General features: G+C 38.8%; 1 protein-coding gene across 1 annotated transcript in view; it reads right to left on the bottom strand.

Moving 5' to 3' along the window:
* Positions 1-693: 693 nt before the first annotated feature.
* Positions 694-19,407, bottom strand: part of COL1A2 (collagen type I alpha 2 chain) — a 39,496-nt gene continuing 20,782 nt past the window's right edge. Inside the window, exons 24-50 of the mRNA XM_082044365.1 lie at positions 19,180-19,233; positions 18,533-18,586; positions 18,353-18,406; positions 18,200-18,253; positions 17,378-17,422; positions 15,550-15,648; positions 14,719-14,826; positions 13,599-13,652; positions 12,986-13,039; positions 12,389-12,442; positions 12,227-12,280; positions 12,017-12,124; positions 10,992-11,045; positions 10,845-10,898; positions 9,745-9,906; positions 8,238-8,345; positions 7,699-7,806; positions 6,199-6,252; positions 5,991-6,098; positions 5,752-5,805; positions 5,252-5,359; positions 4,544-4,597; positions 4,303-4,410; positions 3,637-3,883; positions 3,052-3,242; positions 1,701-1,943; positions 694-1,116 (exon numbers count right to left, since the gene is read on the bottom strand). Of these exons, the coding sequence (XP_081900491.1) occupies positions 970-1,116; positions 1,701-1,943; positions 3,052-3,242; positions 3,637-3,883; positions 4,303-4,410; positions 4,544-4,597; positions 5,252-5,359; positions 5,752-5,805; positions 5,991-6,098; positions 6,199-6,252; positions 7,699-7,806; positions 8,238-8,345; positions 9,745-9,906; positions 10,845-10,898; positions 10,992-11,045; positions 12,017-12,124; positions 12,227-12,280; positions 12,389-12,442; positions 12,986-13,039; positions 13,599-13,652; positions 14,719-14,826; positions 15,550-15,648; positions 17,378-17,422; positions 18,200-18,253; positions 18,353-18,406; positions 18,533-18,586; positions 19,180-19,233 (2,592 nt within the window). The 3' untranslated portion in view covers positions 694-969. The remainder of the gene's footprint in view (positions 1,117-1,700; positions 1,944-3,051; positions 3,243-3,636; positions 3,884-4,302; positions 4,411-4,543; positions 4,598-5,251; positions 5,360-5,751; positions 5,806-5,990; positions 6,099-6,198; positions 6,253-7,698; positions 7,807-8,237; positions 8,346-9,744; positions 9,907-10,844; positions 10,899-10,991; positions 11,046-12,016; positions 12,125-12,226; positions 12,281-12,388; positions 12,443-12,985; positions 13,040-13,598; positions 13,653-14,718; positions 14,827-15,549; positions 15,649-17,377; positions 17,423-18,199; positions 18,254-18,352; positions 18,407-18,532; positions 18,587-19,179; positions 19,234-19,407) is intronic.

The following is a 19,407-nucleotide window of genomic DNA, read 5'->3' on the forward strand; positions in this document are numbered from 1 at the left end:
CAAAAGGTGGTGTTGAAATAAAAAGTCAAATAGACAATCACACCCATAAGACAGTTGTAGGCAGACTTTGAATGCTCTAAGAAAATATTTTACAGCAACGGGCTAAGATAGTTGCAGTAATGAAACGTATTGTAAATTCTGGGTATGAATATCTGCCAAGGCATCTAAGCAAGCAACTTAACTCATTGAATAGCTTCTTTTGGAACACTGGACATGCTTTATTTCATTTTTTTTTTCACAATTTATTTAAACATCTCACATATACAAAATACATTTTCTTTCTTTTTTAGAGAAATGATTTTTTTTTTACCCATTGTAGAAGATGGAAATGAGATTTGAAAGCAGGAGCACCTGATTTTGGAGGAAGAAGACAAAGATGAGGAAAATTGATCCACATGCTTAAGCTGTGGGTGAGACAGGACATTCTAAGTTTTGAGACAGACTTCAAAGAAACAGAGAAGTGATACTTTAAATGCTACTAGCACCATCAAAGTTCAAGTATTGGAAAGATACTCTGTAATAATAATTAGCACCACTGTATTTTTGAGTGGAACTGAAAGTACCTCAGATCATATGGAGAAGTTCCTACAAAAGATGTGGATCACACTTGACTTAGTGTATGAGGTAGTTTAAACCTTTGTAAGTCGTGGTTTTAAACTTCCTCTGTGGAAGATATTCAAAGGCCACAAGTGGTGCAAACTTTCATGATTTTTTTATTTTGTTTATTTTTTTTTCTTTACAAAGGTTGACATTTCCCAAAGCAAGGTGGTAAATCCTGAAAGACTTCCAAGTTCTTTTGGGGCTGTATTAAATTTCATTGCACAATGCTCCAATCAATTCTTCTCCTTCTCTTTCGCCCAGAGTTTAAGCAAGTAGATGAACAGAAGAAATGGAAGGAGTCAGCTTTCATTATAAAAAGAAATGACAAGAGAATAATTTGGGAGAGGCTTTAAGTTAATTTTAGTTCATTCATTTGAAACAGACTGGGCCAATGTCCACACCAAATTCTTGGTCAGCGCCGCCAATATCCAAAGGTGCAATGTCAAGGATGGGCAAGCGAGATGGCTTATTTGTTCTGTATTCAATAATTGTTTTGCCCCATTTATTGTTCTTTTTCTGCAAGAGAAGATTCATTACAATTGTTATTGCATTGTTCATAGTACTGAGAATTGTTTCACCTGAATGGATAATTTCTGAAAGAATTTCATATTAATTTTGCTAAACATTGTTTGCAAGTCAGATACCCATGTCCAATTATTTAGATCTCTGATACAGAGAAAATATTTACATTAATCTTCTGAAGTCATATGTGTGATGCTTTACATAAACTACCATATTATTCACACTGATGTTAAATCCTCACAGAACCCTGCCTGAGTTTTTCAGGACTTAAAGATCTTCCCCCTCCCATAGCTTGTGCACAATTTTCTCATCAGTCTTCAGCTTACACAGGATCTGGGTCTGGTCCCTCTGAAAAGCTTTTTCTTTTTCCTTGCCACACTGCACAGCAGAAGGTGGCTTTGTTTGTACCCCACTCCTTCCCACTTGTTAAAGATCTGGCATAGTTTGTTTTGTAAGCTATTTATCTTAATTGCATAAAATTTTGCTGGTCTGACTGAGAATCTAATTCTGAAACTCTGTTCCTCATCACGTGCTTAAGCATGGGCAATGACGGTGCCCATGGTTCCTGTGTTACTTACAGAGCAGCCATCCTTGAGAACACTGAAAGTGAATCTGCTGTTGCCTTCAGCTCGTAGCTCAACATCATTGGATCCCTGCAGTATAACAGCCTTTTTAAGATTGCCAGTTTCCTCATCCATGTAGGCAATGCTGTTCTTGCAGTGGTAGGTGATGTTCTGGGAGGCATGGTTGGCCAGCAGACGCATGAAGGCAAGTTGGGTGGCCATATCCTTTGAGGTGACTCCTTCATCATTGTATTCAAACTGGAAAACAGAAAGGAACCCGGTCAGTTGTATTGCTGGGGAATGGTGGATGTTTGTAGTGGAAGTACGTGATATTTGTTCTAGGAACATGAGAAAAAATAACCACATAAGTCTGTGCTCACTTATCTATTGCAACTAAAGAGCATCAAATAAAACTAGTAGGAGGTAGGTTGAAAACCAGACATGAGTGGATGTAGTCAATTAAATTGTAGAAATTGGTTCCAAGATGGGGTGTTAACAGTTTATGTGGAGTCTAAGACAAGATCACACAAGTTCAAGGAAATCTATTGTTTCTGTAGATAGACAGAAACAATGCCTGTCTCAAGAAAATCCCCAAATCTTTTTTTTTTAGTTTAATAGGATAGTGTCTGTGGATGTTACAAATATTTACATCGTTCTTATATTCTTTTACAGGATCTGCTTTTAGCCACTGTAAAATACAGGACCCCAGACTACCCTGGACCCTGAGCCAGTTCTGAGCCAGTGTCATCAGTCTTACGTTCTTTTACTATAGATCTTGGACACTGTGATTTCATCAAAACGTCAACTCAACTTCATATAAGAATTATGTAATTACATCTCCTTAGATGTACAAAAGCTATTTATTTGCAATTGGCTAGTACAGTGTCTAATGTGCAAGTACATTCATTTCTCATTTCTAATTACACTGGCAATTCTGAACGTTACGGTGGCATACACTCAGGATCTGTGGTGGGTAATATAAATATCTTTCCAGGAACAGTGTCATATGTAAAAAATCTCAAAACAAGAAGCAAAGATATTTTTCTTACTTTTTCAGACAGTTTCTGGGCTGTCTTTATACTAATACACCGTATTTCAGTCCAGGCTTCCCTTGGCAATAGCCATTGGTCATATGGAATTGATCGTTTGCAGTCACCAAGAAAAATTAGAACAATACTGAGAAATCCTTTTAGCAAATTGTGATCCTAACCAGAACTGGAGCTCTGTTCCCTTGAGATAAAAGGTAGTTCCCTTTTTCATATTTCTCCTCTAGGAGAGTTTATGTGTTTCCTTGCTGAGAGCCTGTGAATTGGGAATTCTTCAGACAGCACTGTAGGAAATGATCATCCTCCCATAAATCACTTACCTGGCTGCCACCATTGATAGTTTCACCAAACCACACATGCTTCTTGTCCTTGGGATTCTTGTTGACATACCAGTTCTTAGCAGGAATATTGTCGGGGTTGGCATGGATGCAAGTCTCACCAGTGGCAAAGTCACAGTACGCTCTAATGGCATCCGCAGAGCAGCCCTGGTTAGGGTCAATCCAGTAGAAGCCTGCGATTGAGGACAGAAATGCGAACAATAGTTCACTCAGCCTAACATTTGCATTCAGTTTATATTCACTTCTTTGCTATAGGAAGTCAGAGGTCATAAATATCACAACTAGGTACAATACTAAGGTATATGTATTTTAGATTGTTAATGTATAAGGAATTATATCCGAAAGCTGAGTTAAGTATTCTTGTATTATTTTGGAAAATTATTGCAATAATTTTGCAACAATGGCTATAAAGAGCTTTTCGGAATGTCCTTACATCTATTTTCAGTGGAGGCAGAGAGAAATTAATTAGTCATTTAGTATTTTCATTTGGTGGCCAAGGATACCATTCATCAAAGAAAGGGAACTGCTCCCTGAGCCAGAAAGGGCAAACATCTGGCACTAACATACCGCTGCTCCATTCTGGGTGGCTAAGTCTTAGGTCACGGCAGGTGCGAGCTGGGTTCTTTCTGGAGCCTTCTGGGGTCAGCAGGGTCTCAATTTGGTTGTTCAGAGTTTTCAGAGTGGCATCAACTTCATAATCCTTGGGTCTGAGAGAAGGTTGATCAGCCCGGTAGTATTCTGCATCATAGCCAACTTCGTATCCACCACCATTTGGACCAGGGGGACCAGGGGGACCAGGAGGACCAGGAGGACCCTAAAGTTTTTCAAAAGCAAAAGACAAGCAGCATTCTATTACAGATATGGTTCTCTTGACGAAATGCTTCCACAAATGCATATTCCTAATTAACCCCTAGCACCCTGAGCTCCAGTCTGAGGCAGCACATATGGACCCACCCTGTGGTGACTACTATGGGCCTCAAGCAGTAGAAGATGCACACCGTAGGACTACCACATTTTCTTTGGGTATTTGCTCTCTGGCCATAAGGAATGAACAAGGACTTCAGGTTTAGGCCTATCAGGGGAATGTTTAATGCTAAATACCAACAGACATTTGGAATTATTTTTTAATTTAATAAATAAATATTTTCCTAAACTGCTAAGGTTTTGAAGTGGTTGTCTTGTAACTGTGACATAAATATGTTTATTCAATTAACGACAATAAGTTATACTCACAGCAGGGCCTTGGCTACCATGAGAGCCACGTGCACCAGCAGGGCCAATAGGTCCAGGGAGACCATTGCGACCGTCTTTACCAGGAGGACCAGAAGGACCAGGTGGACCCTAAAAGGAAACTCAAACAGTTTAATAACAGTAGAAAGCACTATGAATAGAGATTCATATAAACAGGAGTGCACATATATATTGCACAAAAGGAATGGGAGAGTTATTTGTATATGCTCTTAAATTCACATACCCTTGGGCCAGCAGGGCCGATATTACCAGGAGGACCTTGATCACCATGTTGGCCCTATTGGGAAAGATACATGCATAGTAATTAAAAAGATGCAGTGGCACACATTTGTATTAGCATGATTCATGGGGGAGATATTTGGGCTCAGAGAATGAGGATCTAGGGCTAATTACATTTATTAGCAGAGTTGGGGTATAAAATGCTGGGTTTTGGGAGGGAGGAGGGAGAGCGTAAAGAGGCATTTAAGAGGATAACCTATAAAAGCCTCTATATTGTTTCTTCAGATTTTCAGAGAAGACTTTAAAACAAACGTCAGAATTCCTAAAGGGGATACCAGAATTTAAAAAGAAGAAAATCTACATGTTACTTCTGTTACTCTTTAACACAAAGCTTTATGATTTATGGCCAAAATAAGAAATAATATTTTAAAAAAGGCAGAGCTTTTTGAGCTCTATGCAGGCCAAATGCAGTTGAATTTCAGGACAACTAATGCTACTTACAGTTTTAAAGCCAACTATCAATGGCAATATAAAAATTCGTCATTTTGTCTGAAGACAGTTGAGTGTTAATCTCATGGCCCTCGAAAGATGATACAGAATGCAGTAAGTGGTATCAACCTGCTGGGTTGTGCATATGTAGTTGCACACTAGGGTGACCTTATTTCCTTTTTTTTGCTCTTTATATTCAAAATACTGAAAATCATTTACTTACAGCAAGACCAGGAAGACCCTGCAATCCATTGTGTCCCTTCAAGCCAGGCAGACCTCTTGGACCCTTATCACCAGGTAGACCTTTCTCACCACGTGGACCTTGTGGGCCCTAGAAAGGGATATAGGTGTATGAGAAATAAAATAGAAGGCTTCAAGTATGTACCACTGTCAAAGCAAGAATGAAGCATGAGCATTCTACCTTATGCCATAGGTTGCTCCTGTTATATATATATATATATATATATATATATATATATATATATATGTGTATATATATATACACACATGTTAACATACCCAGGAAGAGTGTCAATCCCAAAAGCTTCAGGATTGCTCCCATACAAGAGAACACTCATCTTAATTCTAGGTCTATAAATATTTGCAGCTCCTTAAACACTACTTTTTGGACCTATATCTTGAGCACAGTCACAAGTTCTTTTTAATAAAGCATGTTTTCTCTTCTTGTGTCAATGTGGTATTGTATTTAGAAATCAGACTTACAGCAAGACCTCTTGGACCAAAAGCACCAGCAGGACCCACAACACCAGCAGGACCCTGAAACAGGAATAGAAAAATGCTTGTCAGTGCTGTATATTATACCTAAGGAAGATTCCATGCTCAACACATCTCTGCAGAAAGCAAAATAATTATCCACATATTGTAGGTACTTGAGGTATAATGTGTATATATGATGGACAAATGTTAGTGCTGTGGGTCTTATTAAGGTCTTATCAACTTACAGGTTCACCACGGTTTCCAGGCTTTCCAGCAGGACCAACTTGGCCATGAGGACCAGGAGCACCCAGTGCACCACTGGGACCAGGGCTACCAGGAGCTCCACGCTCTCCCTGGGAACAAAGGAGTGGAAAGGGACAGACAGTGTGTTACTACTGACTTACACATACTGGAATATTTCTTCCATGATTACGAAATAAAAGAACAAGTTACCTTGAAGCCAGGAGCACCGTCACGGCCTGGAGGACCATCATTTCCAGGGTTGCCCTGTTAAAATACCATGAAAAAAGCATTAAATTCCATCAACCTTCATCTCACATGGAACTGTGTGTCAGTCTAATTTCTCCCAATGAGAATAAGAAGACATTGAGATGACATAGCATAAATTTTGACAATAAAAAACTCTTCCTTATAAATGCCACTTTCAAATCCCCTATATATATGAAGTGTTCTCAGAAAAATAAGATGGCCTTTTAGGTCTTTGTAAGTTCAGTACAAGAAGAAAATTACTGGATTTTGCTATATTTCTCTAAATGAAAAGGTCAAGACAATAGTGGTCTTCATACAGTTTGCACTCTTCTAAAAGTGAGACTTACTTGTTAGATGAAAAATGCCAGTGGAGAGAAAAGGACTTACACAGTAGTCAAGCTAAATTACTTTGTTGTGGTACTTCACAAGCTTAAATGACTTCATTTGTGAATGTTTATTTCACTTCAACTGTTTCACTGTGTACGCTAGCAAAGCTTTTTTTTTTCCAGAAAATTCTCATGGAACAGAAATTTTATTTCTCTTTAATACTTCTAAAATAAAATTACTTTTCTCTGATCTCTTTGAAATCCTGTGAGTTTCAGGACTCACAGGAGTCTCTTGTTAACAATACTTCAGGTTATCAAATAAGTTTTTCTGATAAGGTCCAGAGAAAGCTTTATATAGTTATCCTTACAGTAGACAAGATAACATGTTAACACTTTAACTGTTCTTATAGCGTAAGTAATGTATAACCACTGTATGGATAACTTTCTTCAAGGTGAACTACTAACTTGGATGGTTAAACTGGATGGGTAAGTTTATTTGCTGCTCTGTGTAGAACTGGGATCAGGACCCTGTCCTGCAAGTAATGACCCATAAGGCAGGGCAGCAGAGGGAGCAGTTTGTTCCACTTCAGTGTTCCCACATTCTCCCTTCTGCATAGGACTCAGGTCTTAACCTGCACTGATCTCTGCTGTTCAGCAGAACCGACCACACAGGCCTGAGTTTGTTCCATCATGTTTTTAGCCTACAAGTATACTGCACATTTTGTGGTGACAGAATGCACATTGGGAAACATTATCCAGTTCACCCACAATGTTAAAGTGTACCCGTTTCGTTAGGGCTCCAAAGTAGTGCTGAGTGTTGCACACGTCCAATAACTGAATTCCAACATTTTGTGTAACGTGCTTCATATGCCTTCTGAGTGGGCCTAAAGTTAAATAACACTTTGTCTTTAATGCCACAAATCATGAGACCCCTCAAGTAAAAGTGGCTGCAGTTTTTATACTTCCCTGAAAGATAGGTATATTGCATCTAATACGATGCTTATGAAAATTTGGTGATAACAAGCTTTCCTTATATATTCCTAGCAGAATAACCTCCAGTCGCATCTGCTTTTTCTGTCTGTCTTTGGCTCAGAATAAAAGAAAAGCAATCCTGAAGAGGAAATAAGACATAGCTTACATCACGACCAGCTTCACCAGGAGCACCATTTGGACCAGGAGAACCCACAGGACCAGAGGGACCACGGGCACCAGGAGGACCAGCAACACCCAGAGGACCAGGTTCACCCTAAATACAGGAACAGTGATAACAAAATGTGACATTATAATACAACACAACCAGTCTTACAGAACTTTTGGCCTATATCTAAGAGAGACATTTCTCTGCAATCAGTTCTGGAAGTGAAACAAATTCATGACACAAGAAACATATCTAACTATACCAAATATTATCTTCATTCTAAATGTTCTTCTTCTTCTATCAGAAACCTCTGATTCCATTCAAAACTATGCTCACCTGCAGACACAAGACTTGTTTGTCTGCAGCAAGCAATCATTTCTTCCACTTCTCTAAGTCTGTGAGGTCCATATCCTCTGTTTGCAGCAGCAATGGAAACAACAGATTCCACATCTCCTTTTTCCTGGTTTCCCTTAAGAGGAGACCTCAGCTTTTTTCTCTACATCTATCTGTTTAAATGAGTTAACTAGCCATATACTCACTGTTGCTCCAGAGATGCCTGGAAGACCACGTTCTCCCCGAGAGCCAGGCAGCCCAAGGATACCAGGAGCACCAAGAATACCTTGAGGACCTGGGGCACCAGGAGGACCCTATGGCATGAAGAGAATATTATTTATATTAACAGAGAAAAATATAATTTTTATGGCACTTCACATTTCTCATTTGATTTGCTCTACAACAATATCAACTGCTTTTCAAGGATCTCAATGTATGTTAATGCTAGATCCTAGAAATTGCAACCAAGCCGTATGACTTTAAACTACAAAGCTAAATAACTGTAAGAATGTAAAGCTGGTTATACTCCCCTCACAACTGTTTTCCAGTGAAAATGCTGTTAAAGAACAACACTATATACGTTTTTTTCCCATCCCATTCAATAACAGTGGGTGGTGCATGAAAATTGGGGTGTTAAGTATGGAGAGGATGACTGTGTGAGGGGATTCCATAGCAAAGAGACTGACCATCTGAGACTGATCCTGAGACAGCCTTAGAAGATCTCTTAGGTGGTATCTGACATCTCCAAACAACCCTTAGAGCTCTATATTGACCATTTGAAAGGTAAAGGTTATCTAGTCAAGTGACTTTTCCATTTCCTTGAAATTTGAGCATACATAGCAGTAAACTTGGCATAAGTAATCATTCTGACAGATTACCCAAAAATATTATCCTAATTTACAGTCAGACCTACTAGTTCAATTACATTTTTCACAACTGAAATTAAATTAGAGAATAAAAATTAGAAAATGTATTGCTTTATACTGGACATTAAAGAGGAAATTTTCAACTGTCACTTTCAAAATTTTAATGTAGATGTCTGACAATGACACTGAAGATTTCATTCTTAGCTGCAACTTCTGCAGATCACAGAAGATATTTGTATAATTTTTTGAGAAAGACAGAATGTTATTTCACACAAATGCATACTTCCATAAGACAGAAATATGTCTGATTTTAAAAATGTCAGTAATTCAGCTATCAGGCACTCAACATTAATTAATTTGCATAATTCTAAGCCACCCTGGGGCCAGACAACTTTAACCTTGTGATCCCCTCAAATTAGTGTTTCTGATGCAGAAATGAATAGAGATTGTTCTAAATGAATGTTCACATGTTCCTTCTTTTTCCATCTGTGATGCTCAATTTCAAAGTAGGAGACTCTGCTTCCCTTTCTCAGACAAGTAGCAATTTCTTCTGCAGTTAGCATTTTGCTTTCACGTGGACAATTGCAGAGAAAGATGCAATTCACCACAAAAAAAAGAAAAAAAAGATAAAAACCTGACCCTGAGATCAGGTTCACTTCCTATGATGTATGTGTCAAACATGCCTATAAACACTTGCTTGAGTCTCAGTGGAGCTTCTATTTAAAAGCTTTGCTAAATCTGAGGATAAAAGAGGAAAGCCCTTCACAAATGGCCAAAGTATCTTAGAAGCCATAACATTTACATGAAGAAAAACATTTTTAATGAGATATCATGCTCAGGAACTTACAGCAGCACCAGCCTCTCCAGCTGGACCTTTCTCACCAGCGAAACCAGGTGGGCCAGCAATACCTTGTTCACCAGTACGGCCAACTGGACCAACATCACCACGTAGACCTCTAGCACCATCTTTACCAGCTGGGCCAGGAGGACCAGGGGGACCAGTGATGCCCTAGGATTGAGTATGAATATGATATCATTACAATATAGACCCATTTAGTGGGGAGAGCAGAGATAAATTTCATTTTATAAACATTATAAAAATCATGCTTTGCAATAAACAGGTTATCAGCTGTTCTGAAGCAGCAGCTTCTGTTGCTTTTGTTATCAGTAGATAGGTGTAATCAGTAGAATTATTGGACTGAGATTTTTTTTTTTTTTACTCAGTGCAGGTGAAAGTGGCAAAATTTGGCAGGAAAAATATTGATTTGGCACTGAAGACATTAATATAACTACAAAATCTATCAGAAAAACCTCTTCAAATTCAACAGGATTATTTGGTTTGGATACTGGGATTTAAAATATATTAAAATGTAGGGTTTCTAACAAAACAAGTGCCTTTTGGTAAAAGTCAGAAACACCTCTAAGAAGAAAACTACAAATGTTAATTTGAGATTAGAATGTTTGGCTGAAAAATAAAGATGCAAGGATTTACATTCCTAAAAACGAGAGGCTGCCCTCCTTGAGACAGGAGCTGAAACTGCAAATACTTTAGAAAGTGTGGACAGAAGATAACCTTAACATTATTTTACAAATAGGACATGACTTTCTTATTCCACTCAAAATCAGTGGCTATGCAGTTACTCACAGTGAACAAAAGAAAAAGAAACACGGATTTTTCCAAATGGTTGGGCACCTCAAGATGCAAAGGGATGCTTGGTGGATTATAAAAAACCACAAACAAAACAAAACAACCAAAAACTAAATGCATAACTCCCCCTCTGGGAGTTTAAATAGTTTAGAGACTTCTTATCTCATCCAGTCCTCTAAGGATCTAAGGTGATTTCAGTGCAGTTAGAATTAGTGTCCATGTAACACAAATGAGGATTATCTCTAACCGGTGCAACTTCTGATTTATCGCCCCTTAGAACTTCTTCACGAGTTACTTACAGCAGGGCCAGGAGGACCAACTCTTCCAGCAGCACCAGGGAAACCAGTCATGCCCTAAAAATAAAAGTGAAAAAGAAGATTTGGTTTAAAGGAAACAATGACTTCATAAAAAGCAACAATGTCGGTGCCAAGAGCCTGAAGACTTACAGGAGGACCAGCATCACCACGAGGGCCAGCAGGACCAGCAGCACCAGCGGGACCCTATGTATGAAGGATTGAAAAAGACAAATGAATCAAGCAAACACTGTTAATCTTCCCTATCTAGAATAATGGCTCCATCTCACTCCCATTGAAATTAAGGGAAATTTTGCTTTTTTAACAGGAGCAGGACTTGGCCCAAAACCACAATTCCTGCCCTGATACTAGGGCAGTAAATTCTCACAGACATTTAAAATCAGTATCATAAGGACTGAGAAGAGTTGCATAAGGCATTTATAATTCAAACGAATTTGCCTTGCAACTATTACGTGCATCTAAGAAAATCTGAAAGCCAAAATGTGAAAGACACAGTAAAGCAGAGAACAGCAAGCCCTCTGTTTGCACTGTATGACTAATAATAGCCATATAGTGCAAGGATCTGGTATTGCTCTATTAGAATGATACAGTAGGAACCCCAAGCCATGTTATCTTGCACTACTTTACGGTACTTGAAATACCAGGGCATGACTTTCTATATAATTTCAACCAGTTTCCCAATAATGCGCTGCATGTATGTGAAGTAGTATATACCTTTGGGCTAAAAAGGTGCTAGCACATGAAAAGCCTGCGTGCAAGTGAGTGCATAGACAAATTTGCACATTTGCTTTTGGATGATTGGGTCTGAAAGTCTGAAAGTGACAGAACATCCTGTCTTTGAGAGGAAGATACCATCATCCTCAGCTCAGAACTTACCCACAATCACCCCCTGAATGGTCCAAGATATACTGATTTTGCTGATCTTCAGGGCAAGTTGATTTTTTTTTTCTCTTCATTTCAGTTCCAGACTTACAATCTGAGCCCACATAAATAGATTGACAAAGTTTATATGATGTGTGAATATCAGTATGGTGACTTTCCTCACAGCCTAGTTTGAAGTTTTGTTTCTTTTTTTAATTATCTTTTCAAAATTCAAGGACTTCAGGGTACCATATTGCTTGCATAACACAGTTAGGAACCAGAGACAGTGCACTTACTGGTGGTCCAGAAGCACCAATTGGGCCAATAGCACCTGTTGGTCCACTTTCACCCTTAGGTCCCTTAGGCCCACGCTCGCCTTTAGCACCAGGCTGACCAGCTGCACCCTATGGGCAGAAAAACACATTGAACAAGGAGTTGGAAAAGCATGCACAGAAAATACAGCAATGGTGTTGCATCCATAGGAGGACAGCACAAACAATACTCACAGGAGGTCCAGCAAATCCACTAGGACCTACGGGACCAGGCTCACCACGTTCACCCTAAAGAGAGGACAAGGAGGAGAGGACTAATTGGAATGGGCTTTAAAAGGGCATTTTTCTCAATATCATGTCTCTGACACAGGAACAGTGGTAGGAATTGCTACTTACAGGGATACCACGTGCACCAGCAGGACCAGCAGGACCAGCAGAACCTGCTTCACCCTAAAACAGATTTCCAAAACGTTATGACATCACTGCAGTCAGAACAGGGGTGATCTTGTGGTACAGACACATTTGGCAATGGAGAGAGTGCTACTGAAAATGCTTCTGTTTTGACTCACCCTGTATTTACAATTTCTAACAATAATCAGACAGGATGAAGAATCATTCTGAGCTAACGTGTGGTTGTTCATCACCATATCAAAAGCTCTTCTCACAGTGTGAGGAGGATTGTGAGATTAGCCTCAGCTGGGAAGAATTCAGACAAAGCCTACATCAGAATCTTCTCCCCATATAACCCACTGCCATGTAGATGTGTATCTCTTTCCTGCCCTTTTAGGAACAGGTTGGGGCTGCTATGGGAAACTTCACTGAATAGCTCTACAGTCCCATTAACACTTGCATCCCTAATCTGAAAAACTTGCAGAACTCATGCACACTAGAAAGATGGAACTGTTTTTTACAGAACTCCTCATCTTAAATATTCATGCATGGGTAAACTGCATAAACAAACAAGACACTTTTTCATTCAAAGACTAGACTTACCCGGTCACCAGCACCACCAGCAGGGCCAGGAGCACCAATAGCACCAGGGAGACCCTATAGGTCAAGAGACAGGACGTCATTTCTAACAAAATGTAAGCAGGAGTGACTATTAATATTTTTTCTCTTTCCTCCCGGAGACAGGTGTGTGACTTTCTTCCAGCTGTTTTCAATATAAAGGACACATGATTTTATAAAACAAAATCTATTCAGCTGTTTTCCTTCCAAAGTATAAAGCCTAGGACCAAACAGCCAAAACCTCAAATTAATGATAATTTTGTGTGGTTTTGCAGGCTGCCTTTAGAATTAGCTGTCTGGGCTGAGCCCATAGAGTTAAACAGGATAATGTCACACTGAATAACTGTCTATAACATACAAGGCTCTCTGCTGATGTCGTTTCTCTGCTTGTGTGCATGAGAAGTTTTCACTTTTCTCTCCCCCCAGATTCAAACAACCCTGGACAAAGGGCAAAAAATCATATTGATTTGTATCGAAAGTGAGCAGATATAAGAAAAAATGCAATGCAGTAGGAGATACAAGTCCTGAACATCCTTTTCAGTCACTCAGGTTCTCAGGTGTAGCAAGGTAAACTCAAGTAGAACCAAAAGATACTTACACGAGCACCATCTCTTCCTGTTGCACCAGCATCACCTCTCAGACCTGGGGGACCCTAGAATACACACAGGGGAAGAAAAATGCATTATTTTATATATATATATATATATATTCTAAACTATGAATGTAAATCCCCCCTCAAAATCACTTTGCTTTTGGTCGAGAAATAACCACATGTAAAAATTATTTTGGGTATTCATGTTTTACTTTCTATTTGAAACAGGAAAAGAACTGTTAAAAATAATTATGTCATAGGAGTGATCACAAAATGACATATGTTGTGTATAACAAAAAGTTACATCCAGGCCATCACTAGCGTTAAGAAATCAGACCTGCACTCTGTTCCATCTCCTTTTTTAATATATCCTACTCTTCTGCATTAATCTGCATATTAGTACATAGTGTTTTATAAAAAGTTGCAAACAGTTTTCATCTTAATTTCCTTACAATTTCATTTATGCTAAATGACTATGGATTTTTTTAGTCAAAACAAATAAAGCAGTTCTAGAAATTTCAGTTTACAGTTTAAATAATGAACAGAAGAGAATATGGAATGAGATGTACATAAAAAGATAAAAATCGATTTATAGATAATTTTATAGATAAAGCAGAGGTAGCAAAAGGGCTTGCAACCAGACTTCACAGCTTTATATAAAGGCTTACATTGGCTAAAAGGTTTTCTGGTTTTATAGATAGCTGATTTTTGTAACTGATTTACTTATATCAGAGTCACTGCACCTGTAATAGTCAAGGATTGGATCAGAGACTCAGTCCTTTGTGACTAATAGGCACATTCCTACTATAAAGCCTGTACTCAAAGACAGCTTTAATATTTCTGTGGTAAAGATAAGCTCATTGTTAACCAAACCTGTGAAGCACTAACTGCCACTTAAACCAATTCCAAATATTGAGCAAAGATCAAAATACAACCTTAGAAAATAGTCAGTCTCTTGGACCAACAAACCCTTGACTTATTCACTACTAATGAGTCATCATGTAATACAGCTTCACAGTAAATAAGTCACATGGAGGTAACCTGCAGGTTTTTTTAAGTTCATGAAATCCAAACATCTCCCGACCTGTACATGCCATAACAAAGCAGGTTAGACCATCCACCTTACCTTTTCACCCTTGCCTCCTGGAACACCAGCAACACCCCTCTCTCCTGGGATTCCACCAGGGCCAGCAGGACCAGGACCACCAGCAGGACCAGCATTGCCAGGCTCACCCTGCGAGCAACAGCATATCATGTAAGACAGGTCGAATCATTCACACAATTTTGAACAAAATTTTGTCATTACTACTTTGCCCATCATTCTGCTTGCTTATAAACAGTGTGAAGTAGCAGCATTTCATCCTAAGATATTCTACTTTTACTTTTTCAGCTGGTGAAGGTGCCAGATGTGAACACTGATTCTGTGGGCTCCTGAGCTTTGGGGTGTCCCATATTCTAAAGTGAACTTTTGTGGAGAGACTACCCACAAAATATCTTGAAAACTAAGCCACATATTCAACTAGCATTGAGCCAACATTATTCTGGTAGATAATTGCTCATTATTGTGCTTATGTTTTGGGGAAAATACTGCTTACTTGACACAAGAACTTCCTGTGTATAAGGTGGATCTAAATAGAAGTCAGCATGAATTTTGCCCAAAATATTGGGCCCTATCTTAAAACAGAATAATAGTATATCCAGCTGACAAGTTGTATTCAAAATGATCCCAAACCGCAGTTCTCCTCCTGTTGCCTATAGTGCTAAACTAAAACCTTTAATATTGGTGTGGACTAGCTGGGATGGAGCTTTACCATGTGAAGAAATGACCCAGTGGGTATATATGGTGTATAGGTAACTACCTGTTACTAGGAATCACTTATGCTCTCAGGAAAGAGAGTTTTGGATTGACTTAATCAGGAATTCCACAGGGAGGCAATGGCAACTGGAAAAGACGTACCTTGTTACCATCAGGGCCTGGTGGGCCAGAGGGACCACGGCTTCCAATGGGACCAGCAGGACCAACAGCACCGCTTTCACCAGGAGGACCACGTTCACCCTACAGGAGACAGTCTGATTTGAGTTTTTCCTTGAATTGTTCTGTAGCTTAAAGGCTTAAGCGCATTGACCAGTAGAAATGACAATGCGACACATTTTTAGCTGAACAAACCTTTAAGAACTGTATTGGAATTGTGTGGATATTAACTAAACTGGACATAAGAATTGGCTCTAGTTTTTGTCAAAAATATAGCAAAGTTAAGTACTAAAGTCTTGCATCATCATAACACCTGACAATTAAAGTACAGGTACTTCTTGAACATGGATTTTGGCTGCTGTGCTCATTCTGGTAACAGTGTCTTGCATGCTATTGTCAAATGGAGCTTTTTATATGAATTTGAGAGCACATAACAGATTCTAGTGAAATTAGAGGCAGAGTAATTGGCAAACAATTATTTTTACAGTGTCAAATGCCTGGCAAATATTGGAGAACACAGGCTAAAGCATACTAATGTGACCTGTAAGTTATACGTGTTTAAGGATAAATTCTGAAACAGAGGTCATCTGGAGAAGTGGAGGTGGCCAGGAACTGGGCTTAAATGCCCAATAGATCTAACAAAGGTAGAAATATCAGTTTTACTAAAGGCATCTCAAATTATCCCAGTGTGATCAAGCTGGACATCAGTGAATAATCTGATAAGGCATATTGGAGATTTTTAGTCACGTTGGAGAATCTAGGAGTTTGAATGAGAACTATAATGTGGCCAGAAAACTGACTCAGGGAGAAGTACCATACTGCTGAAACGTGCCAATGATGCAGAATGCTAACTTATGTTCTACAGATGTTCCCCAATTAATATATCTTTTCATTGTTTTAACATATATTTTGTTAATGACAGGAGAAGCAGAAAAGGAAGAAAGGTATTTATGAAATATGCAGATACCACAAAGGTGGAAGCTCTTGTCAACAGGAAGAAAGGCTGACATATTACACAGAAGAAGTGAAGAACCTGCTCTCCGCCTGTCACAGTAGAAGTGGCACAAAATTCAGGAATAGAAAGTACCAGGCCATTTATTTAGGTACAAAAATGAATATTTGTGCTGTAAATGGGGGGATTCACCTGGTGAAAATGACAGAAGGAGAAAGGTGATATACCGTAGACAACGATATGATGCAGACATGAAAAAGGCACACGTGACGGCACAAGCAGTGAGGTATTTTTAGGAAGTGTTAATTTGTTGTACAAAGCATCAGTAAAACCTAATTTGGAGTACTGAATGAAATACACTCTGGCTGGGTACAAGATGCTTAAGATAAGCTAGAGACAGATAAACACTACTACAATGATAAAGGGAACTTGGCTTGGATAGGTTCGCAATATGAAAGTTTAAAGAGGACACTGTTATTAATGCAGCCTCAGGGTACTAAATATAGGGAGGAAAAATGCTATTTAAACTGATTGACATGACTGATAAGAGTGAATGGGAATATTTGTCATGAATACATTTAGTCTGGAAGTCAGAAGAAAAGAAGAAGCACTAGAAGGAGTTTAAATACCAACCTCTTTATCAGGGGATTTGGAAAGCAAATAATTAATCAAGCATTTTATAAACTATTGATTGCTCTGCATAAATGGGACTTTCCTGCCAGGCAGGATGGTCTCCACACAAAGCTGTATACAGGTATCTATTCACAGTGGAGGAACAAAGTGAAGTGGGAGGTATAGTTACTATTATTATTGAACACATTATTAAGACAGTCTGTACTAAATTTCAGATGAGTTACTCACTCTTGGGCCAGCAGGACCAGGGACACCAAATTCACCATGAAGACCCTAAAAGAGAGTAGATGTATTGGTAAAGCTTATTTCTGAAGCAAACTCATTAGCTTAAACTGTGCTTTGTTTCTTAGCAGTAAATAGAAATGCTTCTCAAATTGAAGCAGCATATTGAAAATCTTCAGACTAAAATGCACAATATCTCAAAGCACACCTGAGATAGTAGTTTCTCATCTGAAGAAAGAGTTAGCTATTAAATTCCAAGCTCGTTTTTCAGGTACATGCAATGTAAACTCTAGGGACAGAGAGGGATGTAACTATAAACTTTAGGGTGTTATGACACATAGCATGTGCCATTTGCAGATTATATCACACACTTTAACAGGACGGAACCTAGAGCCTGAATTACTACTGAGCTACCTCAGTTGTATGCCATTGTAAATCAATTGATGTGCAAAAGCACACAGTTGGAGTAATACAGGTGAGACTGAACCTTAAAGATTTCAAAAGAAATGTGAAGTAAAATATTTTTCATGTACTGACTTGTCTGTTGGAGGGGGGCATATTTTATTGCTGCTTAAGGCCTGGAAAACTAATGATTGGCTTTCCTCAGTTTCATACCAAAACTTTGAAATAAGTACTATGTTGTAAATTCCAACAAACCTTCTTCATTTGTGGCTAGCTTTAACAAAAGGAGCTATTAAACTTTGCATATAACACAGATTGCTTTGCTTTGGCAAATGGACCCAACAGGCTTCACCACATGTGCAATTGTAAACATAACGCTTATGCAATGCCTGCCCCTACTTGTGGAGTACTGTATCTGTCACTTACCCTTTCGCCTGGTTTACCAGCTTCTCCAGCTGGACCCGAGGGACCTGGCAGACCCTAGGCATAAAGAAACAAGAATACAAATCAAGTTAAGGCAGAAGCACTTCCTACTTTGTAAACCATAGATAAGACTGAGCAGAGCACGCAGTTACTTACCTGGAAGCCAGGAGGGCCAGCGGGACCTTGTTCACCCTTTCCACCTTGGTTGCCCTGGATGAAATGACAAACAAGTGATTAACTTGGAAGGAGGAATACAGGACAATGGATTTTAAAATGGGAAATCCCAGTAATGAAAAATAAATCACAAAATGGATCTGTGAGGAGGATGTTACTTACAGTGACTCCAGGAGGACCCTGAGCACCGTTGTTTCCCTCTGGACCAGGAGCACCCTAAATGTATTCAAGTAGAAAGCAGTTATCAGTTTTGATTCGTTATGAATAAGATCCCTCTAAAGTGATTCTGGGTCAAAACCAAAGGTCCGTGTATTTTGAACTTAACCATTACTTGTAAGAGCTTCACTGTCAAAGGGTACTAAAGATGCCTACAATTTTTAATTCTGGTGACTGTTTTTGTTATTGCAGCACATTCATCCTTAAGGAAAATTATTTTGGAATTACAGATTATAGGAACCTTGCTGATAGCATTTTCCCCACAATAGACCAATTATTTGGTCCCTTAAATACAAGAAGGATAAACTAGAAACTATGCACTGTCCTAAAAAATTTGCATGAGGTGTGCTATTTTTTCCTCTTCATAGGAAGCTCATACCGCATAATGAATTACCCAATTAATACCCAAGAAGGGTAGTTCATTTATCCCTTAAGTAACAGTCCCCACTGACATGAAGCTAGGTGAATGCATTCCCAGGTGCTTTTCTATTTCATCATCTATCCATGCTTGCATAAGACAATGCTATTTTATTACATTTTAAAAATCTACGTTCTTCTCTCTAGGGGTTGAAAAAGAAAACATATCCACATACCCGTGGGCCAGCAACACCAACATTGCCTCTTTCACCAGGTTTGCCAGGTTCACCCTGAAGTTAAAAGAAAAAGATATAAAAATTAGCCAAGATTTCATATTAGATTTAGTTTAAACTACTAAACAGAGACTGATACTCTCCTTGCCAGAAGTTTTATTATAATATTTCTTTAACCGTAACTAAAACACCCACAAGTGTAATCTGCCATTGTATCCACTTAGAAAGTAT

Source organism: Streptopelia decaocto, assembly GCF_964273445.1.
Source record: "Streptopelia decaocto genome assembly, chromosome: 2".
NCBI lineage: Eukaryota > Metazoa > Chordata > Aves > Columbiformes > Columbidae > Streptopelia > Streptopelia decaocto.